A 26,236-nucleotide genomic window follows, 5' to 3' on the forward strand; every position below is an offset into this window, starting at 1 on the left:
CCGCCTCCCATTGTGGCAACTAAAAATGTTTCAAAACATCGTGAAATGTCATCTGGCAGTTCAGGGGTGAGAAATTATCCCCAGTTGAAAATCACTTACTTAGGGAATTTAAAATCCCCTCAACAAATGATGTAAATAATGACGATAATAATGATGATGGTGGTGGTGGGTGGTGATGGTGATAGTTATGGTGATGACGACCCTACTGTTATCCAGGACTTGAACCAAGGTCTTTTGATACTCAAGAAGGACACAGCATACATTAGGTTTTGTTCTTTTCTTCCAGTGAACTTTTGGAGAATATATCTAGTACTGAGCACTATGCCTAAATGAAGCTTTCTCTTACCTGTTCAACTCTGACTAATATTAGGTTCATATAAAAATATTCCAAATGCCTGGGAGTCTTGCAATTAAAAAATGATCTGATAAATTATTTAAACTTTCCTATAATCACTTTCTTTATATCACATTTATGTAAGGCAATTTTCATACGTTGAAAGGCCAAGTAGTAATTTGTTTTATCTTTCAAATAATCACTTTGTAATGTTAATTTTACACTTATATAGATTTAGATATTTTAAAGTCACTTCTTTGCTTGGACTGTAGTGTCAAGCAATTTACTGTTACTCAAATTGAATTTGAATTTGGACTTCCCACTTATTCATTAGGAGGCATTGAGATAATTATTTAAACTCTCTCAGTTCTAGTTTTCTTGTCTGTAAAAGAAGAAGGACCTGGCATATATTAGGAGCCCAACAAATATTTATGGAATGGATTAAAATGAAGATTAAATGACATAATGGAAAATGGTCAGCATAGGCACTCACTGAATATTTGTGGAATTAAGAGAATGGCAAGGTAACTGCAGGCACCAAACAGTAGGCGCTCAGTAAATCATGGTTCCACTTCACCCTGTTCTACCTACGTTCTCTGTGCGAGCCCCCTCACCTTTTCAACTCACTATACAAGTGGTTTTATGTGCAATAGTCTTAATTTTTTAATCAATGGCTGACCTTGAAAGCCTAGATCATCTCTTGCCTTGAAAACTTGCTAAAAAGGAGAAACTGGAAGGGCTCATTAAACACTTACTGATGAATCAAGGGCTAGAGAAGGCTGGAGCCATTTAGTCCTCAGTAACCGTAGGGTCCACCTTTCAATAGATTCAGCAAAGGTGACCAAAAGCCTCTCTATTTGACATGAGAAGCTCTAAGTTCAAGACCTGAACAATGCAAAACAGTCACAAAAATTGATTATAAGAGTAACATACCCACACAATTAACATTACCTAGAGCTTTCCATGTGCCACATGCTGAGCTGAGTGGTTTACAGGGTTCATCTTATTTAATCCTAAAACCATCCTGTGTCAGTTTTACAAAAATATTTTGGGCCGGGCGCGGTGGCTCAAGCCTGTAATCCCAGCACTTTGAGAGGCCGAGACGGGCGGATCATGAGGTCAGGAGATCAAGACCATCCTGGCTAACAGGGTGAAACCCCGTCTCTACTAAAAAACACAAAAAACTAGCCGGGCGAGGTGGCGGGCGCCTGTAGTCCCAGCTACTCGGGAGGCTGAGGCAGGAGAATGGCGTGAACCCGGGAGGCGGAGCTTGCAGTGAGCTGAGATCCGGCCACTGCACTCCAGCCTGGGCGACAGAGCGAGACTCCGTCTCAAAAAAAAAAAAAAAAAAAAAAAAGAAAAGAAAAGAAAAAAGAAAAAAAAATATTTTTACAAAATATTTTACAAAAATATTAAATGGCTTGTGCAAGATTATACAGCTAAACAAATTTAAGACACAGAACTTCTCAGCTAGAACTGGAGATGAGTTACAGATGTGTTAATGCTTATAACCTTAGACATATGAATGTATGGTTCTACTCCTCAGTTTTCCTGCCTGTAAAATGAAGATTAATAATAAAATTTGCTTTGCTTATTTCTAAAGGTGATTGATTGGAAGTATCAAGAAGAAATGTGTGTTACTGTATCATAAACAATAAAGTACTCTACAAATGTTATTCATGATTTAAAATAGAAACATTTGCCCTGAGATCTTGCATTCAGCAAGGAAGTACGAACATTATCCCTGAGGTGTTTATCATGGGTGCATTTGCCTTTCCATCTTTGCAAGGGTGAACACTTACGGAACATAGCTCCCTCACTGTAGTGTCCTGAAGGGCTTTCAAAGTCGTCATGAACTGGGCTTCCCGGTGACCAGTGAGTGAGCAGAGGGAGTGCCTGCAGACTGAAGGTTCAAGGCCAGGGCTTTGCCTCTTCCAGTGGCAGTGGGAGTGGTGATGACAGCAGATGCAGCAGTGGGCGGGTATAGCATGGCAGGTGCCCAATGGGCAGATACTAGGGAAGCCTGAGTCTAGAGAGACGGATTTGGTAAGGGGCTGGGGCCCATGTGTCAAGGCCTTGTTGCTTGGAACTGAACAGAAATGCCAGGGCCTGGGCTCACATACAAAAGTCTGAATGGAAGCATCATTGTACTGTCTTGCTTCTGTCCCCAGTCTTGGTTCTGTTGTGGTAACAGGATCACACATAGTGCATTCTAAAGATGTTCCTCTGGGACAAGTCCCCAAGGACACAGCACCCTGAGCAGTTGACACCAGGTTGGAGGACATCTGGGTCATTACAGACCTGGAGCTGCCAGTATTTAGAGGAAGGTTTTCCATCTCAGCTTCTGGCCTAGGTAGTATCTGACCCAAAGTACAAGACCTTGACTTCACCTGGGCAGGATCTCCAGGCAGTTTATGGAGGTGGAGAATGGGCTTTTCAGATTTTTGAGCAAGGTCAGTTGCATAAGGTATGATTTCACTGTGCTTGGGGATACACTGTGATGAGCTTTCTGGTGCCAGTAAGCTGTGGTTGGTGTCAGGACAGAGTCCACTGCTTTCCTCTTCTCTTGGGGCCTCAGAGTCAACATGAAGGAACTTGTCTTGAGTATGATCATTTCCAGGTGATCTCTGAGACTCATAGTGGTGGCTTTGCACTTCGCCAGCCCCCTCAGGCCTCAGAAAACTGTCCTGCATTTCTGTGATGTGGGTTATCATAAACCCCAGAGGATGATCATATTTGGAAGTGGCTGTGGATCCAGTAACCTCATATTCATTGTGGGACATTGGCAGAAGCTGCCACAGATGGCTGTCTTTCCTTGGGTGTTCTCCCCTCATGGTGGTCTTGGCACAGGCCATGTCTGGGATATACAGCTCTGGTGGCTCCTCCATGGCCTCAAGCAGAAACTCTTCCTCCACCACAGATGCTGAGGCCTTTTCTTCCAAGGCACTCGTGTCTTGGCTTGAAAAAGATGCACTTGCCCTACTCTTGGAATCTGGCCCATCTGACTCTAGTTGACAGTCCTGGGATGATCCTATGCTGTGACTCTGATCTCTTGGTTTTCTACCTCCATTCTTAGCAGGACTCTGGCTGCTTGGCAAGGAAGGCATCTGTAGAGGAAACCAGGACAAAGGGAAACAGGTCAGGAAGTGGAGGAGGCAACAGGTTTAAGGTGAGATTTTCTTCTTGTCATTGCCATTGACTTAGGAGTCAGGAGATAAGGGTTGCAACATTAGGTTTTGCATCTGTTTATCACTTTACCAAGGTCCTCTTCTCTAGGGGGCTCAGCTTCCTCGCTTAGAAAATCAAAAGGAAAGGAAGGCCACACTTTCTGGCACCTTGTCTAATATGACTCCATCTTCCCCTGCCCCTTGGGTGCAGGTGGTTTGTGCCTTCTCAGGCTTTCCAACTGTGGCTTGATTTAAAACACCCCTCTTTCTGAGTTAGCTGTGAGTGAGGTTTGGGTGGCAGCCTGGTTGATAGGGCTGAAGTGGGATGTGAGGGATGAGCAACATGGCCCTGTTCCAAACCCTCCTACCTGGAGGGGCAGCGGTTCCAGTGGCTCCTCCAGGAACCCACTGCTGTCAGACTGGCAGCTATTTGCTCTGTCCACCCTGGCACCTGCAGAAGGAAAAAGGTCTTTAGGTTATTAAAGGGAAAACATGCGGCCAGCAGGACTGGGATCAACCCCTCTAGGTGCCTGACACACCATGGATCCTGCAGAAATGCCCACTGTGTGGAAGAAAAAACAAATGAGGGAATTCCAAGGATGTATTTTTCTCAATTGTCAGAGAGCTCACATAAAATTGCATCACTGGTTTCCTGATACAAAGAATAAAACATGAAACGAAGGAAGAGAAACTAATGTCTCTCAAAACCAAATAACAATATGGTTGTGAGATGAATCTTTACTAAGGGAAAGAAAATCCAGAAGGAAACACATATGCCTTAAATGCCATACTAATAAAATAATAAAAGACCACATTTTATATATTTGTGTGTGTGTATATATATATTCTTGTTCTTTTTACTAAAATTTGGATAAGGACCCTTTGCTAGCTGCAGCTGTACTATTTCTATGACTACAAGTTTGTGCTCGTGTTTTAGATCACTGCTCTTGTCACCAGGAGAGGCTGGGACATGCAGAGAAAGGGCAAAGTCACATGTGGGCAGGTTATGACTTTGTAAACAGGAGCATCCATGAAATGTTAAATCTATCTGCAGATTCTTACGTAAATATTAAGTTACATATTGTGGGGGAAACAGCTGGCTACCAGAGTGTCTCCATGCTAAAGATTAAATTATGGAATTTTTTTTTCTCTTCTTTAATGAGAAATGCTTTCAGTTATAACACAGTATAGGCTCTAATAGGTAGTCTCTCAGGAGGAGGGGGGTTGCAAGGTGGCCTCCTCAGAATACAAGGAGCAGAGGGAGGAGCCTTGTCTGTCCTAGGAGAAGATTGGTTATGTGTTTGGGAAGTGAATGAAAAGGAAACAGTTCATTGTCCTTAGATATAATGCTTGAGTATTTGGTACCTAAGTGATAAATAGGGGATTTGCCTTTGCTTGAACAACCGCTGAAGAAGAGTTCAAGGGAGGGAAATGATCCTAGCCTCTGCTTAGATCTCTGCTGGACCTCACCTTGAAGGACAGTTCCACTCACAAGAGCAGCATCATTCTTCTCCCTTTGGGCAACAATCCCCAAGATCCTTAACGGTCCATGTGTCTGAGCAAAGACAGCAAGTGGAGACAGTCCCACAGGTGGTCGACCCAGCCCAAACCCCAGCTAGCTCAGCCTGAGGCCAAAGTCAAGAGAAAATAACAGCTCAATTTTGTATAATTAAACATTATAAACTCCATATTCTTTAATTCAGCCTCAAACCTAACTAAAAGCTAAAAATCAGAGGGCATACATTTTAAAATAGCTCAATCCTAGAGAGATTGAGAAACTTTGAGCAAAATTTTGAGAATGCTTATCTTTGGCCTCGCCATTGCCTCTTGTTACATAGTTAAGGGTAAAAAAAAATAGAAAATATTTGCAAGTCATAGATCTAAATGAGACTCCTGCTTCTGGAAAGCTGTAGTAATAGGGACTAGATTTTTCCTCCTGCCCGAACCAACTGAAAAACTAGACAAGATATGTTAAAAAAAAAAATTGTTTTCAAGACAGTGGACTTCAGACAGTTATAGACAGCAGTCCTTGAGAAACAGGAATAAGTGATGTGATGTAAACCCTATTGTTACCCAGCTTAGTGCTTTGAGAGAGTTTACAGCTCTTGGCATGAGAAGGGGGAACCCAGGCTGAGCCTGGCAGACATATGAAGCTGAGGAAACAGAGCTAGGAGTCCAAAAAGACTGAGCCAGCTAGAGTTCAAATGGCACATAGAGGAGAAGAAGAAGCTGCACACAGAGAGAACTCTAAGAGAGTCTCCCTTGAGTATTCAGCTGAGTACTGATGAGCTCATGCATGTGAAAAACCACCAAACGCTGGGAAGAGAACCATCAGAAAGGATCAGGGGAAACACTGCCCAGTACTCATCCAGAGCCTGGAATAGGGAATGCGCCCACCAGCCAGACGCAAAACCTCCTATTTCACAGGACATTGAGGGGTAGAATACTCAGAAGTGTTTTGCTTCAGGAGTAAGAAATAATTAGCCTTAGAATGACCACTGCTCTGGTCCCACCCAACGAGCCTTAAAAGCAAGACCTGAAAGAATTAAACTGTTTCCAAGTAACTTAACTGTGTCCAAGATATAAGCAAAAGAATATTTATGGGAATATAGTACTATCTACCACCTATATGGTCTAACATATTTTACCTGTATGGCAATATCCAAATGTCTGGCATATATTAAAAAATATCAAGTGTGCAAAGAAGCTGGAACATATGATCCATTATGAGGAGAAAAAATCAATCAATTGAAACCACCCTATTACTAATGCAGATCTTAGAATTATCAATTGAGAAAGAGTATTAAAACATTTATTAAAACTATATCCCATATGTTCAAGAAGCTAGAGAAAGATGACCTATGTTAAGTGGAGATATGCAAGATATTTAAAAAAAAACCCAAATTGAACTTCTAGAGATGAAAACAACAAAGTCTCCAGTAAAACTTATAATGGATATATGTAGCAGATTAGAGATTGCAGAAGAAAAGATTAGTGACATGAAGACATGGTCGTAAGAAGCTATCCCAAATGAAACATAGAGATTTAGAAAAAGAAAATAATTTTTAAAACGAAAATACATCAGCAAGCGATGAGACAAGTCCAAGTAGCCTCAGGTATAGGTAATTGAAAAACCCCAAAGAGGAGGGGGAGCCTTTGAAGAAATATTTCAAAGAAAAGTTTGTTTCACAAAGTCCAACTAACTCCAAGCACCAGAAATATGAAGAAAACTACACTAAAGCACATAAAAATCAAATTACTAGCCAGGTGCAGTGGCTCACTCTTGTAATCTCAGCACTTCGGGAGGCCGAGGCAGGCAGATGACCTGAGGTCAGGAGTTCAAGGTCAGCCTGGCCAACGTGGTGAAACCCCGTCTCTACTAAAAATACAAAAATTAGCCGGCATGGTGGCACATGCCTGTAATCCCAGCTACTTGGGAGGCTGAGGCAAGAGAATCGCTTGAACCCGGGAGGTGGAGGTTGCAGTAAGCTGAGATTGTGTCACTCCACTCCAGCTTGGGTGACAGAGCAAGTCTCTGTCTCAAAAACACAAACAAACAGAAAAACAAAAACAAAAGAAAGAAAAATTACCCAACACCAATGACTTTTTATAAAAATCCTTAAAATCAACCAGAGAAAAGGAACATTAAATATAGAGTTAAAAAAGATAAGGATGGCAGATTTCTCCTTGGAAATAATCCAAGTAAGAAGACAGTTGAGTAACATCTTTAGGGTATTGAAAGAAAAAAATCATGTGGGTAAGCATTGAATATTTTATTTATTTATTATCTACATCTTAAAAAAGATAATTGGCTATTTAAACAAAAAAATTAACAATGTTGTGTGGGATTTATAACAAAGACCTAGAAGAGTCTACAAACATAAACACCTGTTACTATAAAACTGAATAGTGTGTAGAAAAGGTGCTGCCTGAGAGATTTTCCTTTAACTCTGATGTGCGACTTTTACAGAGCCTTTAACCGGAGTAATAGAACAGCTGTTCACTGTTGTCAGAGGAAATAGCATATTCTCACTATATATTTATTATAAGAAATTTACTAGTGTAATATTTAAGACTTCACTGCCGTTGTTATAATTAGTTCAATCCATATTAAAACTTTTCAGTTTCCTTTAGGATTAGCAAAAATACCACCCGTTTTCCTCCTTATATCAACTGTGGGTACGAAATTCATGATGATTCTTGTAGTAACCTTTCAAAAGCTCAATGCAGAACTTTAAGTGTTTTTTCAGTACTATGCAAATGGCCCTGCACACTTTGATGGGAGCCCCTCTGCTTAATAACCTGTTGAGTGGGCAGCCCATCCTGAAGAATTTTCCACACAAACTTCCTGTTAAACGCTCCCTTTATGTGCTTCTGGGCCCACAGCCTGTTAGTACTCCAGAGGCCTCTGCAGTAGACAGAGTATGGGATAGGACAGCATGAGACAGGACTAACTTACACTCCTCATTCCCACTCCCAGACTATAGAGGCATTAGGGGAACCAAAGATACTCAGCAGAAGAGGTTGAACCTTGGTGAAAGATGGACAAGACAGACTTTGGAACCTCTAGCTGTTTCTATACTTTTTGATGCAAGATTTGCACAACAAACTGTGAAGCACTTTCCATATATCATTATTGTTATTTCAAATTTTCAAAAAATTTCTAAGCAGTTACTATTCTTGAATATAAGCTTCATATGCAATGGTTGCTATTCTCCCTCTTACAATGCATGGATGAAATTTTATGTTAGAACACTAGGACAGAGTGATATGTTAGAGCCCATTTGTCCATGTGCTGGCTGGTTTATACCAATCTGGTTGATATGGTATAGCTGTGTCCCCACCCAAATCTCATCTTGAATTGTAGTTGACATAATCCTCACATGTCATGAGAAGGACCTGGTGGGAGGTAATTGAATTATGGGGGCGGTTCCCCCACCCATGCTGTTCTTGTGACAGTGAGTGAGTTCTCATGAGATCTGATGGTTTTATAAGTATCTGGCATTTCCCCTGCTGGCTCTCATTCTCTCTCCTGCTGCCCTGTGAAGAGGTGCCTTCTGCCATGATTGTAAGTTTCCTGAGGCCTCTCCAGCCATGTAGAACTGTGAGTTAATTAAACCTCTTTTCTTTTTTAAAAAATTATTTTAAGTTCCAGGGTACATGTGCAGGATGTGCAGGTTTGTTACATATGTAAACGTGTGCCATGGTGGTTTGCTGCACATATCGACCAATCACCTAGGTATTAAACCTACAATGCATTAGGTATTTTTCCTGTTGCTCTCCCCTGACCCCCGCCCTCCCTTGACAAGCCTCAATGTGTGGTGTTCCCCTCCCTGTGTCCATGTGTTCTCATTTAAACCTCTTTTACAAATATATATATAAATTACCCAGTCTCAGGTATTTCTTCATAGCAACATAAGAATGGCCTAATACACTGGTCCAAATGAAAACAAACAACCACAAACAAAGGGTCCCTAAAAGGTAGAAAGAGTAATTTCCTCCAAAAGAGGTATACTTGTGATATAACTGTTGCCTTTCATTAACTGTACTTGTGTAAAGCACAAAAAACAAACCAATCTCTGAAACTCACTTAAGCAGTAAAAAATCAGACATTGAGAACCTCACTTAGATGATGAGATCAAATGGTGGAATTGGGCATAGTTCTCCCAGGTGAATAGGCTTATTTATCTTGTGTTTGTTTTAGAAGTGAAATGCATGCATCTCAATCATTTTGAGAGATTCACCAAGCAAAATGTGGGCCAGGTTACTGATGGTTTAGTTTCTTCAAGAGGCTAAAAATCCTTTCTCCGTATAGAGTACCTTTTCAACAACTAGACTATGTGCATCTAGATATAGGATTTCCAAAATCTAAATATTCCCTTAGGGTCGTAGACATTAAATGAGACAAAGGATGAGAAATCACCTAGCTCAGAATGGCCATGATGGATTATTAAACAAACAGACAAATACAAATGTACATCATTTATCACTCCCACACCCTCACACCTAATATGTAATACAATATATCACACCTAATATGTAATACATTGCCTTTGGGGAAGGCAATATGGCATCTGGCAAGAGTAATAGAAGTGGTACCAGCACGCCTGGCCAACCCCACCCAGTTCCTTCAGCTAGCTAAGCCAAGACTGGGGGAACTTGAGACGTCTCATTACCCCTAGTGATATTTTCCCTAGGCACTCAATATGCTGAAGGAGCCACAGTTCTTCCTTACTCCGCTCCAGTGGGGCCTTGACCTCCCACCTGGCACCTACCAGTCCTTTCCCTCCAGCTAGATCTTATCACCTAAGCGTTCTTTTGCTGGCTGAATCCTGTTCCAAAATAGTTGTGTAAATGGAATCCTTCACCACCACCAAGTCCTGCACATTTTTTTTCATGCCTCCTTAGACTGCTGGTTCCCCCATCCTGCCTATCCCATAGCTCAAGGGGTCCACCTCTGTACACTGAATGCTATTGAAATCTAGTTAGGCTCCATGCTGAGTCATCTAGAAAAGTCGAAGCCTGCTCTACTGGGGTCCGATTCTGACTCTCTTACTTAGAGGCTGTGTGATCTGGAGCTTGTCACTTACTCTCTCTGAGTCTGTCTCCTCATAGGGAAAATAATGACTATGGTAATATCATGTTATTTGTGGGGTTGCAATCAGGATAATATCCAATAATATATTTCTAATAATATATAGGCTACATAATGTTATATGTAAATTTTTGCTGCAGGACATCATTAATATCTATTATAACTCAATCTTCATATCATTACTAATAATCATGGTTAATATTAATATTAATTAAAAATTACCTTTTTCAGCACACAACTGTCTTCGTGGAGATAAATTTTACCTTCCCAATTAGGCGGACCCTGCTTGGGACAGGACTACTCTACTGACTTGTGAATTGGGAAACATTTCTGCCTAGGAGACAGATGCCTCAGGCACTTTGATGGAATAATCACCAGATGGCAGTATTACACCAACCACGGAGTGGAAGACCCTGGTCCCTGCCAAAGGACCTTTGGAACGGCTAAAATTAGTAAGAAAAGTCAACCTGCTTTTCTGGGCTGGGCTGGTAACAAAAGCTTCTGAATTCTAGGTGGAAAGTTCATGTTTAAAATAGTCTGAGTTGATAGAAGCTAGGAAATTGAAAGATACGTAGGAAGAGGGAGAAAAAGCAAAGAGGTGACAGGGTGTGAAGTGGGATAAAGTTGTGTAGAGCAAGAGAAATGTTTCAACCTCAGACTGTTTGAAGTTAACTGTCTTCATCAATCAATTCTACTTTATCTATTTCATTGTCAAGTTCCTATCTCTTCTGTCCTCCAATGGCACAAAATTCTGTGACAGCTCTGTGGTGAAGCTCAGTCACCAAGCAAGTTAGCCTAGAGTTGGAATGGACATTAGAGATTAGGCCAAAACCGATGCTTTTAGGAGCTGGGCAGGTGGCGTAAGTATGTGGAGCAGCTAGGCTTCAGGACAATAGGCGGTAGTGTGAATTGTTTGGACCAGAGAGCAGTTGTTCCTTTGAAGGCATTTTACAAAATTAATTTTCAATGTTTCGTAGAACAAACAAAATCTCTCTATGTTCCCCAGGTTGGAAGACAGGATGGTGCCACCTCCCTTCCAGAACATTCCTTATAGATGGTTGTTTAGCTAGTGCTTACTTTTGGTGACAAGCAATGACTCCTATCTGGTCAGAGCGCATCATACATTTTAGGAAATTTGTCTTTGTATTGGCCACCGCTACCTTAGCATTTTACATTTGTCGGTCATAGCTCTGTTCCTTGGAGTAGTGCAGAACGTGTCAAACTCCTTTCCCAAAGACAGCTCACTTGGACTCTCCAGGCCTTTCTCCTCAGCGTAAATCTCCCCAGACCCTGCCGGTCACAATGGCTCACGCCTGTAATCCCAGCACTTTGGGAGGTGGAGGCAGGCGGATCACGAGGTCAGAAGATAGAGACCATCCTAGCCAACATGGTGAAACCCCGTCTCTACTAAAAATATAAAAATTAGCTGGGCATGGTGGCGCCCCGCCTGTAATCCCAGTTACTTGGTAGGCTGAGGCACGAGAATCGCTTGAACCAGGGAGTCGGAGGTTGCAGTGAGCCAAGATCGCGCCACAGCACTCCAGACTGGTGACAGAGGGAGACTCCATCTCAAACAAATAAATAAATAGAAATAAAAATCTCCCCACACCTTTTATATCAGCCCTCACAGGGCAGGCTTTTCAGGCTGTTTGTGTCTTGTACTTTTGAATAGGCTCTTACTTAATGCTTGCTGTAAAACTGTCACCCAGCTGGGCTTCAGTAGTAGGGATCATGGTCTGGCCAACACGGAAAGGAGGGGGACTGCGCTCTTTTCCTACTTCTAGATTTCACTTCCATACACACAGCCTAAGGCTGTGTTAGTCGGAGGTTGTGTTCCCAGTGTTGGGTTACACTGATATCAGTCTCTATTTTGAAATCAATAAATAAATGTTTTGAAAACTAAGTGAATGATTTAGTTTATATCCTTGTGAAATTTGATCTAGCTTGTTTGGGACCATGGTTCCATCCTGTCATGGATAATTTTTATTTTTATTTATTTATTTATTTTGAGACGGAGTCTCGCTCTGTTGCCCAGGCTGGAGTGCAGTGGCGTGATCTCAGCTCATTGCAACCTCTGCCTCCCGGGTTCAAGTGATTCTCCTGTTTCAGCCTCACAAGTAGCTGGGACTACAGGCGCCAGCCACCACACCTGGCTTTTTGTATTTTTAGTAGAGATGTGGTTTCACCATGTTAGCCAGGATGGTCTCGATCTCCTGACTTCATGATCCACCTGCCTCAGCCTCCTAAAGTGCTGGGATTACAGGTGTGAGCTACCATGCCCAGCCTCTGTCAAGGATAATTTTAACCTTCATTCTGAAATTGATTTGTGGATTTGTGTTGTTTGACATTAAAAAACATTCTTGCTGTAGGACAAGTCACTGTTAACATTCTGAAGAGAATAAGCCACAGAGAAAGAGCATGGTGGAACCTTCTACTGGAAACCTTCATTCCTAGCAGGTGGTCACTGGGACCTGCAGGGTCCTATGCTGTGCTAGATACTAGTCCACCAGCATCAACAAAAGTACCTGCCATCATGGAGCTTATATTTATCTTGACTCTCATCCTAAAGCTGAAGAAAGACTGAAAATATTAGTAATTATGGAAAATAATCCTGAGACAAGTTAATTCTTTTTCTATGCCAAAAGTCTTGGGCAGAAGAGTCTCTATCCTATGAAGATTTCTACATAATATTTTAATAACTTCTATTAGCACTCTCCTGAAGTTTTGATTTCAAGGTCTTACAGCCTAGGAATTCTTCCCTTCCTCTCTTCCTCCCTTCTTTCCTTCCTTCCATTGCTCCAGGTCTAGCAGTCCCTTTGTTCTTCAGTCAAAATAACCTTCCTTCATCATTAAAAAAAAATCTGCTTCTCTAAAATTAACTTACCTTTGGCTCAATACTCTTGCTTTTCAGTATTATAGAAGTAATACGAGGTGGTAAAGAAAATTTGGAAAAATAAAAAATCATAAATAAAAAATAAAGATCATTATAACTTAACCATGTAAGAAAATGACTAAAATATTTCTATGTATTTTCTATGTATTTTGATTTAGGACATTTTGTTTATGCACATTTATATGTCTGTGTTTTGTAAAATAATAATCCTAATACACATTCTGTATCTTGTTTCTTTTCATATAATGTGAATTTTTCTTATCAAAAATTATGATTTGTGTGTCTGTGTGTGCCGCACACGTGTGTGTTTGTGAGCACATGCCTTTTTCCCCAGATTTTGGGAGCATAATTGTGCCACTTCTGTAAAAAACAATTGATAGGTTTCTCTTTTTTTTTCTCTGCTCTTCAACAGCTTCTTGGAAGTCTTAGGTAGTATTATTTTCTTATAATGTTAAAAGAGCTTAGCCATAAAACTGCTGACAATTGTATACCTTAAAAGATGAAACTCTTTAAAAACTTTTAATTTCTTCAATAGTTATTGATATTTCGGGATACCTACTTCTTGAGTTAATAACTTGTTTTTCTAATGTCACCAACTGAACAATTTATGTTCATTCTATATTCTCTAAAAAGACTGTTTCTACCTCTCATCCTAGCTTTGACCTTACTTTATATATTGTGTGTGTGTGTGTGTGTGTATATATATATATATATTTTTTTTTTAATTCAGCACTATCTAATAATGTAATTCCTGTTTTCTTTTTGTTATCATTGATAAACTGTTTGGTATATTTTGCTCATTCATTTTGCTTTTAACATCTCTTTGATTCCTTATTTTAAATGTGGATAAAATTTCTTAATGACTTTTTGAGTCTTTTTCTTTGTAGGTTCATTTATTCCATCTATAACTGTTTTCATAAGCTATATATTTATTCTTATTGTTTGTAATTTTACATGTATTTTTATAACTGATTGGTAGAGTAAATATGTGACATACTCGATGCAAATCTTCCCTCTTGTTCTGAAAGTAGGCATCACTACTAATCCATAATCCAGTCTTTTCTGCTGAGCTGAAATTCAGCCTCAGAATCTTTATTAGTTCAACATTACTAATAGCTAATACTAATCAATGAGAATTGGGATACAAGTTTTAATCTATTTGTCATCCTACTGGTGTATTAATAAAGACAGAGTACAACTTCACATTTAAGTAGACTGGATTTTGAACTATATCATACATTGTTATCTCAGAGACTTAAATGAGGATTAAAGGAGATAATGTAAAACACTTAGCATAGTGCCTGGCACTCAATATTTGTTGGTATTACTAATATGATTAATTTTCAACGTTTATTCTTTTGCCAAGTAGACTATATTTTCTTTGATGGCCTTTTTTCCTTTGGTAATGTAGAACACATGTAACAAATACCATGTTTTTAAATTTAATTAGTAGTAACATCAAAAATTCAAACATATTTCAAATACCAAGAATTAAACAAGTACCTATTGACTCCCCAATTATCAGTATTTGTTGATAATTTCATTTTCTTCTGTCATTCAGCTTTCTCTGATATAATCTAGGATTTTAGATCTAGCAATTTTGTGTGTGTGTTTCTTCTCTTTTAAGAATATTCATGATATTTATGATATTTACATTACGTTTGTATATTTTACAATTCTTTAGACTTGGCCTAACTGTCCTTTTAAGCAAGACTTCCTAATTCAGTAGGCTGGTGTACATCTTTGACATTTCTTTTTCAGGAAGAATATATGGATGTTCTATTTCCTGACGCCTTTCTTATCTAAAGTGTTCCTTCTTATGACAACTTGAAAGGTACACAATTTGTAAGTTGCAAAATTTCTACTTTAAAATGCAACTATGCACCTCCACTATCTTCTGGCATCTAATATGAGGATGCTTTTTGAGAAGAGAGTGATCTAGGAAAACAGTCTCTATTGGACCCATGGTCTGACCATTGTATTTTGAAAGATAAAATTCACACTGCTTCCTCTGGCATCTTTTCATACCATTTTCTTAAAAACTGTCATATCAAAATACTACCATAAAAATTATTGAAAAATATCCTTTAGAGTAATATGTTCAGAGTGCACAACCTAATGATAACTGTTCCTATTCCTCCTGCCTACAAGCTGTGTTTCTGCCCAGGGGAAGGAAAACAGGCCATTGTGCCTGGAGCTTCGTGGCATGGAGTAATCCGGGGTTTGGTCATGCAGGGACTTGTAATGAAGCAAGTTAGAATCTTAATCCAATTAAATATTTCTGAAACAGAACATTTACATGAATCTATAAAGATTGTATTGTTTAAACACACATGTCTTCTTTGTCTACATAGATACTTACTAGATATTCCTGAGACAAAAAGGAGGGCAGATCTGATTTTGAATAGCAAATGTGCATACAATGTCCTGGAAGAACGCAATGACAAATTTTAATTTAGATCCAGTGCTTACTCATATTTTACAGAAATAGAAGGATAGAAGCTTCCAGGGCTGAATGAACAATGTCCCATGACCACTTGAGACAATAGATAGGTTTCAAATTTTGTAATGCCAATTTTTTTGGGGACTTTAATTTTTCTACTGATTCAAGTGCCGTAGTTCTAGTGATAACCAGTTTAAATGTTTTTTGTTTTTGTTTTTTCCTTTTGTGAAGCCGGCTGGGAGCAAATATTGTCCTTGTTGAGTTCACTGGTTGATTGGCAGAGATTACATCAAATGTTCAGACAGTAAGAAGAAATAGTCCTTTTACACAGTAGCCCCATTCCTCAAGTTTTGTTGTTACCAAGCTGAAGAACTAAAGTTTCCATCAAGAATCGCGCTTATGCTTCTCTTCCTAGCTGCATTCTGGGGGACAGATGTGGGACTCCTGGCTCCATCAGAGTCAGAAGGCATTCTTAGGGAGACCAGTTATTTGTTGGCTATTCTCCATTTGTCCTTCCTTGCCCCTGTTATCTTCTATTCTGATCGTTCTCTGCCCTGCCTATGCTCCAGGCTTTCTCTTGTGTTCCATCAATGGGAGGCACCAGTAGGAGTAGGAGATTGAAGGGCAGAAGAAAGAGCATGGATTATTTATTGACCACTCCCTCTTTCAGGGCACTTTTTGAAAATGACTGCCATCCTTTATTGTGAGAGCTCCTTTTGAGAACTCTCTCTTCTCAGGCTCCAACTTTCACAGGCTCCAGTAGCTGGCTCCCTCTGCATTTTTAGTCCTGGGGTGACAATGACTTTCTGCTCTTATTAACCTTGAGGTGCTTCCACATTTCCTGTTGGTTCCTTGAATCCCACCCACTTTAGTAAATAGCCCCTTTCTAAAACTCTCTTCAGTTAAACCCTTTTGGATATGCTCTTTCCTACCTGAATGATACTCATAGTACAATAACCAGACAACTTAACTTAGTATTTACTTAATATTGTATCTTTTCATATTAATTCCAATTAATCTCCTTTTTAATAAAAAGGAAGTTATTGCTTTTAGGGACATCAACCACCCAAGCTTGGAAGAAAGATGTGCAGAGGATTGAGACACTGCTTTCCATCTCTGTCAAGTTTAGTCACTTTCATTTGTGACCTGTTTACCTGCTTTTTTTGCTTTTTTGAGATAGCATCTTGCTCTGTTGCTCAGGCTGGAGTGCAGTGGCATGATCACAGCTCACTGCGCAGCCTTGACCTCCTGGGCTTAAGCAATCCTTCTGCCTCAGTCTCCTGAGAAGCTGGGACTACAGGTGTACACCACCCCACTGGACTACTTTTTTATTTTTTTGTAGAGATAGGGTATTGACATATTGCCCAGGCTGGTCTTGAACTCCTGTGCTCCCGTGATCCTCCTGCCTTGACCTCCCAAAGGGCTGGGATTATAGGCATGAGCCACCATGTCTGGTCTTCACTTGCATTTTGATGATTCTCTAAAGAATATCTTCCATGATGTTACTCTTTTTTGTTTGCATCACCAGTATTACTTTTTACTGATTCCAACCCATTTTAAATTTTGATAAAATTATTTGATATAGTCTCACTTATTCATGTAACAATAATTTACTGATTGGCTGCTCTGTGCCAGGCACTGCATGGACAACGGGGAATACTGAAAGACACAGCCCAGCCATTGAGGAGCTTCTCCAGTGGACAAAATCCAAATAAGGATAAAATAAACGGTAATGGAAAACACTAGGAGTGCTTTGGAATTGTATTTGATAGTAATAAAAAATACTCCAGAACACCTTCCTCAACATATGTGTTTTAGACATACATAATTCATAAGGCATACCGCCTAAGCATTGAAATAAAATAAATAATCTTCAAGCTGGGTGACCATCCACTTTCTAGAAGAAAGCTTGCTATATTTATTTGTTTGTCCCACAAATACTTTTCTGTTGGGTGCTTACTGTGTGTTAGGCAATGTGCTAGATTAGGGAATACAATGGAGACTAAGACTGTGCCTCCGCTCTTTCAAAGTTTACAGTCTAATGTTCTGAGAATGATCTCTGAGCATGTGTAGTAGCCCTTACAAAGATAAAAACTGACACAACAAGAGTTTTGGGGGCACATTTAAAACTGAGTCCATTTGGGGATCCAGAAGCACTGACTCCTCCTTTAGAGCATGGTTTCACCGACATGTCAAAAACCATTTTGATTCAAATGCTAAAAACTATTTAGAAAAGAAATTCTGAATAACTACTGCAGGAAAAAATATCAAATTAAACAGTTGTATCCATCTTTGGGATATTCATTACAGCAAAGGGAAGCATAACACAGAAAGGAAATAGTAAAATGCAAACAGAAATATAGTAGAAAAACTTACTTCTAAGTAGCACCAGATTAATTATGATAATTTTAAAAGTTATCAGTGACACTTCTTAGAACATAAGGTTACACACCCAAAGTTAAAGCATGATTACGGTCACTAGGTGACTTATTTCCAATGAACTGTTCAAAAGGAGTTACGCAGTTGGCCTAATTTTAAACAAGACATTTTAATGTCTTTAGTCACATAAAGTATATCTCATTACTTTATGTGATGTTCTGATTCTTTTTAAAAGAACTTTGCTTTTACAAAAAGAAAGCCCAAAGATGCATACACATAGTCACAGATTTTTAGATGGGATTCGTTTTCCTTTTTTCTTAACAAAACATGTTTTCGCCAAGTTTACAACCCACTTGAACTTCTGTCTGTTCTTTGATTTTAGAATCAACTTGGACTCCTTTTAACACTGGAAAAATCACAGAGTTAGTCATAAAGTTTTTTTAAAAGTCTTAGCAAAGTTTACTGAAGATTTTTATTATCACCAAGTTATCTGTAAATAAAAACCCTTCTTACTAACATTCAGTGTACCTGTATCTGAAATACAGTGTTTCAACTTTAGATGAGATCACTTTATTTTAAGCATTTATAAAATAACTTTATAAAGAATAAAAATTTTTTAAAAAGACATTCTAAGAAAAGCTTATTCTAATTCTTTAACTGTCAAAAGAACACTCTTTACAAACTTGACCATTGACTTCCTCAGCATACATGAGGTAAATTTTGGAGACTGAAAATAAATCAGATGTTATTCTTATCAAAATGCTATGATACAGTAACTTTACCTGCTTTAAGCTTAGCTCTACACATATGGTTTAAACAAAGAATAAGTTAGGAACATGTTACACAGAAAAGTAATTAATTGCAAAATAATAAGAATTGAAAGTTCATCACTGAGAGTTCGGGGTCTGGATTTGCCACCAATCATTGTTGGTGCCTAGAACAAATCACTAACTTTATGGACCTTTCTTTCCTCATATGTAAATTATAAGAGTTTACCTAGAAATCTAGTCATTACGCCTTCCATTTTACAATGACAAAAATGTGATCACCTGAAAATAGACATAGAAAGGACACCTTGCCTGTACTTACAAAGAAAAGGAAGAGAACAAAAATTGCTTTTGTGATTAACATACACAGATTAAAGGTAATGTCACCATGCTTTAGAAATTGGAAGAAGACAAAGGTCAGTATGGAATGAGGGAAGAGAGCAGAGAGGGATTTCCTCTCTCAGACACACTGTAAGGGTATGAAGAATCAGGTCTTCCACAGTGAATCCTAGAATGCTTTGAGTCACCTACTCTCTTGACACATGTGATAAACCTTTTTATCCACTTCGGCTTCTTATAACATGCAATCTGCACAGCAAAGTATACTTTATAATAAAGTGACATCCACAACTTATATTTGCAGCATAGAATTTGGGCAGGGCATGCCACTTGGAGTTAGAGGGACCTGGGTTTCATCCTGATGCCAACACTTGCCAGCTGGGTAAACTTGAGCAAGTTGCTTAGCCTTTAAGAGCCTTTGTTTCCTCACTCATAAGCTAAAAATAATTATTGGTAAGCCCTAATACTCAACTATAATTATGGGGTTCTACACTGTGACCCCATTAATATAGGGGAGTTTATGAAATCTGCTTTTTGGCCTTTCTGGACTCCATTCTGGTTTCAAAGCCTTTCCTAACATCATCTCTACCTTTTCTGAGAAGAAGGGGCCCCTGGAGGCATTTTGTCTTGGGATTAGGCTTTGGATCAGGAAAGAAATATTTCCTTTCTTGACCAAAAGATTCATGAAACTTGGGTGTCAAGAATTGGCAACAGCCAGATGCCTCTTCTTCAGTAGCCTAATTAGTAGTGGTGTGCATTAGCGGGAAAGGACAGGGTAGGAACCTCCCAAAGAACAATGTGAATTTGCTCCCTTTGGATTTTCTCATGAACAATCCTAATTATTTGTTATGGGGTATTGGTTGTATTGTTTAGGGAGAAGTGAGGGGGCACAAATTGGGTGGTGGCTGGGGAAGGCATACATGAAGTGAAAAGGCTGATGTTAAGTTTGGGGAAATGGTCACACCTTTGATCTGGGTGACTTACGTCATAGTCCTTGCTCCTATCACAATGATGGGCACCAAGAAGGCTTTAAGGTTTCCTAAAAGTCTGTGAACCTGATAGGCTTCTGTCATCTCTCGGCTTCTTTAGGATCCCATGGAAGCCACAACTACTGGAAATGCTCTGATAGCATCAATGGTTTCTCTAATGATAATAAATATGTGTGCTTCTAAAATTCATTCCCCACCATTTTCTTTACTACAAATAGAAAAGGGACTTTATTTTCTTTTCCTGCAATGATTTGTAGTGTTAGAAGTAAGTATAAGTAACTTTCTTCTTAATCAGTCAAATGTTTTCTTCTGAAATTTAAATATTCTTCAAATATTTTATCTTTATTTTCGTTTTATCTTTATTATCTTCAATTTCAGCCAAACTCATTGAACTCATTTTAGGTAGAGTAGTATCCTTAAAGTAGTGTGGGGGTGGGAGGGAGCATGAGTATAAACCAGAAAATGATAAGAGTATGGTGGGTTTTTTTTTTTTTCTTTAAAAGATGGAGCATTAAATCATTTAGAAGGTAAAAGTTGTCTCTAAAGAGCTGCTGTTAATGGAAGAGACTAATCAGGATGTATTTTCTCTGAAATAATTTTGTCTGAAGTCTTATCTCCACTCACAGTGAAGTTGTTTTTTGTTTGTTTGTTTTTTACAAAAAGCAGAATAGTTTTGATTTTTATACTGATTCACATTTTCTTTTAATTAAACTGTTGGGGAGATTTGGTTATTATTTCAATGACTCTCTTGCCTACCTCAGAAATGCTTAATACTACATAGAGGTATGATATCTTTGGCAATCTAAAATTTAACACTATTCTTTAATAGCTTATCAATGAAATACTTGTTATTGAGAAACCCATTTATATTAATCATCCCCCTTGCAAAGATCTGTCATTTTAAAATTGTTGTTATCTCCATTCTAATTAGAACAGTGCCTCAAACCTACTGAGGTTATAGAAGAAATAATAGGATCTTCCCTTCTCCAGGCTTTCCTTACTGAAGGACGCCAAATGCTTCAAAAACTGAACAAGTTGATAGATAAATTATACTGGAAGGAGCTCACCCACCACTGAAGTGCAACCATCTTTGGGGTAGCTCCCTCCAGCTGTTTACCACCATGCAGTGGTGCCTAGGAGCAGTTTGTCATAAAGAAAAGAAGAATGCACTTGGAATATAAGCAACAGGAAGTTTGCAGAAGAGAAGATATAATTATCTAGATTGGAATATGACCAGGACAACTACACCATTCCCACAAACCACCAAGAAGGCAAAAAGTAAGCAAGAGAGGTTTGGGCATCTGACACTTGTTTGAATCACAATCACAATGTTTTTATGCTACCAAATAATGAAATTTAGAAACCTTTTTGGTCCTGTATCTTGTTGTCTCATTCACATGTACATAATCCTTATGCTGCTTCCTACTTTGGCCACAGAGGAAATCAGAAAAAGGCCATTGAAAACTACTCTTTAAGCTATCTGGGGAATTTACCATACGATCTAAGATACTATCTATTTCTAAAGTTGAAATAACATTGTGCCTGTGGAATCAATGAGATGATTAAAAAAAAAAAAAAGACTTAGTCAGTGGGTGGAGGGATGTGTTGATGGACAGATTACTTCCTTCTCCTCAGGGTCCCACTCCCCTACTATACTTCCTTAGAAAACATCTTAATACATCACTTTAACACAAACTCTCCCTGAGGTCCATTTCTGGGGAATCCAACCTAAGACAAGTGGTAGGGATGATTCAGAACAAAACTCCAAGACCTACACATTTAAAAATCTAATTATTGAAATCAATAGGACCCAATATGCATATGTTCACTACTAGACCCTGAAGGGATAACCAATAAATGCAATAATTTTTTAGAGAGATAAACTAGCAATGGCTTACATTTAAATTAATAAAAAAGAGGCACGATTAAAAACCATGGTCAATTTAAGATGTTATTAATATATTTATAACAAATCACAATTCTTGAAAACTGCAAGAATTCCAATAATTTATATTTTTGCATGTACAGTAGGAACTTTGCAACATTGTCAAAGCATTGCATAGCAGCCAGGCCTTTTAACAGAAAACAGAATTAGAATTCTCAGTAAACTGTAACACACTACTGGTATTAGCCTTTAATTAGTTACTTAGACATGATCTTGGTCATGTCTAAGAATGAAAGTCTAAGTAATTACACAATCATTGTTCATAATACTCAAAGAATCTCCATTTTTAAACATCACTTAATGTCTTATTTTGCTTGAGAGAGTACCAGGAACTATACATTGATAATCACTCACATCTTCACATCTTTGTCCACAGAAATAGCATAAGAGAATTTGCAAATGACTTCAAGATGCATCCATAGTACTAATAGCTGCCATTTACTGCTTGCCATTATTGTTCATGGTATTCTGAACACATTGTCTGCAATCCTTACAACTGCCAAGCTGGGTAGATTTTATTATGCCCATCATGAAGATGGTAACATTGAGGTATGAGGGCCTCCAATAACTTACCATAGGTTACACAAGTAATACTTATGACCTGATCCTATCTTCATATTTTTTCTATTAAAGCATGCATGTCAAATCTTTGATATTTCACTAGTCAGTCCTATATACATGTCCAAAGAATAAATGGGAAAATATCTACAGTATGTGTTCAGCAAACCTACATCACCCTTTTTCCTAAGGGCTAAGTTCTGGATTACATAACTTTTGGAATTTTGCTAATTACTATACACTTTCTAGAAGTTACCTTTATTCTTTTTAAGAAAATTACTATAAAATTAAACTGAAACTAAATTACATTCTCAAGGCTACAGCCTACAGCTTAAAAATAAATTAATCCCTTGGCTAATGGTGATGGAAAACACTAGCAATGGACCCTCAGTGAGGTGTGGTGTTCATTCTCGCCATACCCTAGGGAGCAACAAAGGACATTCTAGGTTTCCTTGTGACCAAAAATATAAATGGGGCCCCCGAATCAGGAGTTTTCTCAGTGGCTGTTTGTGAAGTACATTTCATAAAAATGATCAATGGCTGTTCTCAAACCAGATGACAATGATGTTCAATGCTCTCTCTTCAGAGAACCTTTCCTGGCCACCCGCTATAATGCAGCTCCCTGCGCCACAACGCTCTACACTCTACTGACCCATTTTGTTTTTTATAACCTTTAAAAACATGTGAAATTATCTCAGTTAATCAATTAATTCCATAAAATTTATTGAGCATCCAAGAACTGTTCTTAGGATACTCAGGAACTGTTCTAAGGATCTGGGTATATGGTATTAAATAAAACAGGAGAAATTTACTGCATTCATGCAGTATATACACCTATTAAGTGTCTCTCATATCTTCCTTTTGTAGAGGCTTTTTCTGTCTTACTTCAAGCCTTAGACACATAATGGGTGCTCAATAAATATTTGTTTAATTACTAGAATAAGTGTAAATCTGAAACTGTATGGAGAGTTGTTTTTTTTTTTTTAACAAGTTATTGAGCTAAAGTTCAGCCTTGCCCTCATTTTTACTCCCATAGTCTGACCAAAGTAAAAGGAACTAAATTTAGCCTTCCCGTGTAAAGCATAATTTTATTGGAAAGCATTTATGAAGTTACTTCTTCACCTGCCCTTATTCTAGACACACAAGAAGGTATTGGATACTGTATAGGTATTTTAAGCATTGGATGGTTTGGACTAAATGACAATCTAAGACTCCATAATATCTGGGGTAAAGAATGTTGTGTGGGAGAGGGAAGGGGTCCCTAAACTTTGATATACCTGATCTGGATTCAATTCCCAACCTTGGTGCCTACCAACTGGTTGTTTGTGGCAAGTCACTTTACTCCTCTGAGCCAAAGTTCAGCATCTGAAAAATGTGGATAATCCTGACTGCTTAAGGTACTTCACAGGGAATATGGAATATTTCCATAAGGAACTTCCCTCCCCCTACATATGCACTAGCAAATATTGAAGTTCTCATCAATGGCAAGAATAACACAAATGTAACAATGTCATTATGCTGCGCAAAGGGCAAAAAGAATTCAAAAGGAGATCTGCATTGCTGAGAAGCCACCTTGCAAATTCAGAAAGGCCCAGAGTGCTGTTGGTTATTTAACATAAATATAGACATAGCCACTGGATTTGGCTTTAGATAGAAACAAAACAAACTGCTGATCACGTGGGAATTTAAAGGAAAAAATGGCCTTAAACAAGAATGTCTTTCTTTCGTTTTGTCTTCCTACCTGATATTCTACTACTAGAAAAATTGAAATTCATTGTTACTAACTAACAGAGCAAATAAAGACTCTGACTAAAATGGTAGAATGAAAAAATTTTTTTTTCTTTGCAAAAATCCCACAGAAACTACAGTAAGCAAATTGATTTTATTAAAAAGACAAAGAGAGGGCAGTATTTCTGAGGTAGTGGAAATAGAACCTCCAAAACCTCATTCCTACATAAAAACAAGAACACTGGCAAAACCTGTCAAAATTAACTTTTTCAAAACCCTAGAAATTAACCAAAGGCTTTCAATAATCTGAGGAGCATTTATACAAGAAAAAAGGAGTTGAATATCAATAAGAACAGTGAACTTCGTGGCACTTTAACTTACACTATTTCCATTCCTCTCTCCCCAACTCTTTATTAGCCTTAAAACAATCAGCCTTGGAATCGTGGTAGCTGTGAAAAACAGCATCCCATCAGTTAGAGGAAGCAGAAAGGGTGTGGATTCCCAAACAAAAAGTCCCATTTCTGGAGAATTATCACCATTAGGCCTATCTGGCAGCTCTCTGGCAAAGCCCATTCAGTAGGAGTGTCTTTATTTGACCTAGTCATACCAGCAGGATATATGTTTAAAACAATTAATGGTAATTGTTTAATATTATAGCTGCCTGAGATGGTGATACCAACTGGGGCAAAATAATAAGCTTGGCTAATAGTAGACTTTGAAAATCTCTGACATATTCATGTGGATCTATAAGGCTGGCTGTGCACATGTGCAGGGCTGTGTTCATGCCCAAGAAAGATCTGAGAAGACCCTAATTTCTCACATCTGGAAGACCTCGAAGTTGCACAAACAAGAAGGGAAGACTAACACTGAGTTGTAAATAGGTGGAGCATTGAAGGCATGCTCCAACAAAAACACAAAGATCTTCAGAAAAGGGTGGTAGACATATTTGTTCAAGCCACTTAAAAAAATCTCTGTCCAGTCATTAACTAGGCTATTCAAGTAGGAACTTCAGTGCTACACTTGACAAAATACATAGGCTTTATAAAATTAGTCCTGGAAAGTCTCTTTAAAACAAACAAACAAACCAGAAACAACAACAAACCACCACCACAACAAAACCTAGGAGTATATCTAAGTTCAAGAGTTTTCATATTATATTATTTTAAATGCCCAGTTTACAACAAAACATCACAAGACACACAAAGAAATGAGAAAGAATGGTCCACACACAGAAAAACGAAACAAAAGCCAATCAATAATAACTGTCCTTGAGGAAATGCAAATGTTGTTCTCACTAGACAAAAACAAAAAAATGAGCTATTATATATATGCTCAAAATAACTAAAGGAGTGTATGAGAAAGAATGTCTCATCAAATACATTATACAGTATTATACATTATACAGTATTATAAAGAGGTAAATATTATAAAAGGACCAAATAAGAGTTTAGAGTTGCAAAATATGGTAATTTAAATAAAAAATTTAGTACAGGACCTCAACATCAGATTTGAGATGGCAGAAGAAAGAATTAGCAACCTTGAAAATAAGCCAGTTGAAATTATCCAGCTGAAAACAACAAAACAAAAAAAAATGAAGAAAAATGAACAGAGCCTCAGAGACCTGTGAAACACCATCAAATATACCATCACATATAATGGGAGTCCCAGAAAGAGAAGAGAAAAGAAATAGGCATGAAGAATATTTCAATAAATAATGGCCCCAAACTCCTCAATTTTGATGAGAAACAATGTACATAACCAAAAAGCTCAATGAACTCCAGATAGGAAAAATTCAAAGAAATGCACACTCAGACACATGATAATAAAACTCAAAAGACAAAATGTCTTGTAAACAGCAAGATAAACATGACTCATCACATACAAGGGATACTTAAAAAGATTAACAACTGACTTCTTAGCAGAAACCATGCAAGCCTGAAGGCTGTGGGATGACATTCAAAGCATTGAAAGGATAAAGGAATGTCAATATCAATAATTCTATATTCAGCAAAACTATCCCTCAAAAATAAGAGACAATGTAAGGCATTCTCAGACAAACAAAAACAGAATTCATCACTTGAAGAACTGCAATATAAGAA

At 38.3% G+C, this 26,236-nt stretch overlaps 1 protein-coding gene across 1 annotated transcript in view; it reads right to left on the bottom strand.

The window, feature by feature from the left end:
• Window positions 1-26,236, bottom strand: part of ITPRID1 (ITPR interacting domain containing 1) — a 92,618-nt gene that overhangs the window by 10,054 nt on the left and 56,328 nt on the right. Inside the window, 2 exon segments of the mRNA XM_073008996.1 lie at window positions 2,137-3,441; window positions 3,870-3,952. Coding sequence (XP_072865097.1) covers window positions 2,137-3,441; window positions 3,870-3,952 — 1,388 coding nt within the window.

The sequence above is a fragment of the Chlorocebus sabaeus genome, chromosome 21 (genome assembly GCF_047675955.1).
Source record: "Chlorocebus sabaeus isolate Y175 chromosome 21, mChlSab1.0.hap1, whole genome shotgun sequence".
Lineage (NCBI taxonomy): Eukaryota > Metazoa > Chordata > Mammalia > Primates > Cercopithecidae > Chlorocebus > Chlorocebus sabaeus.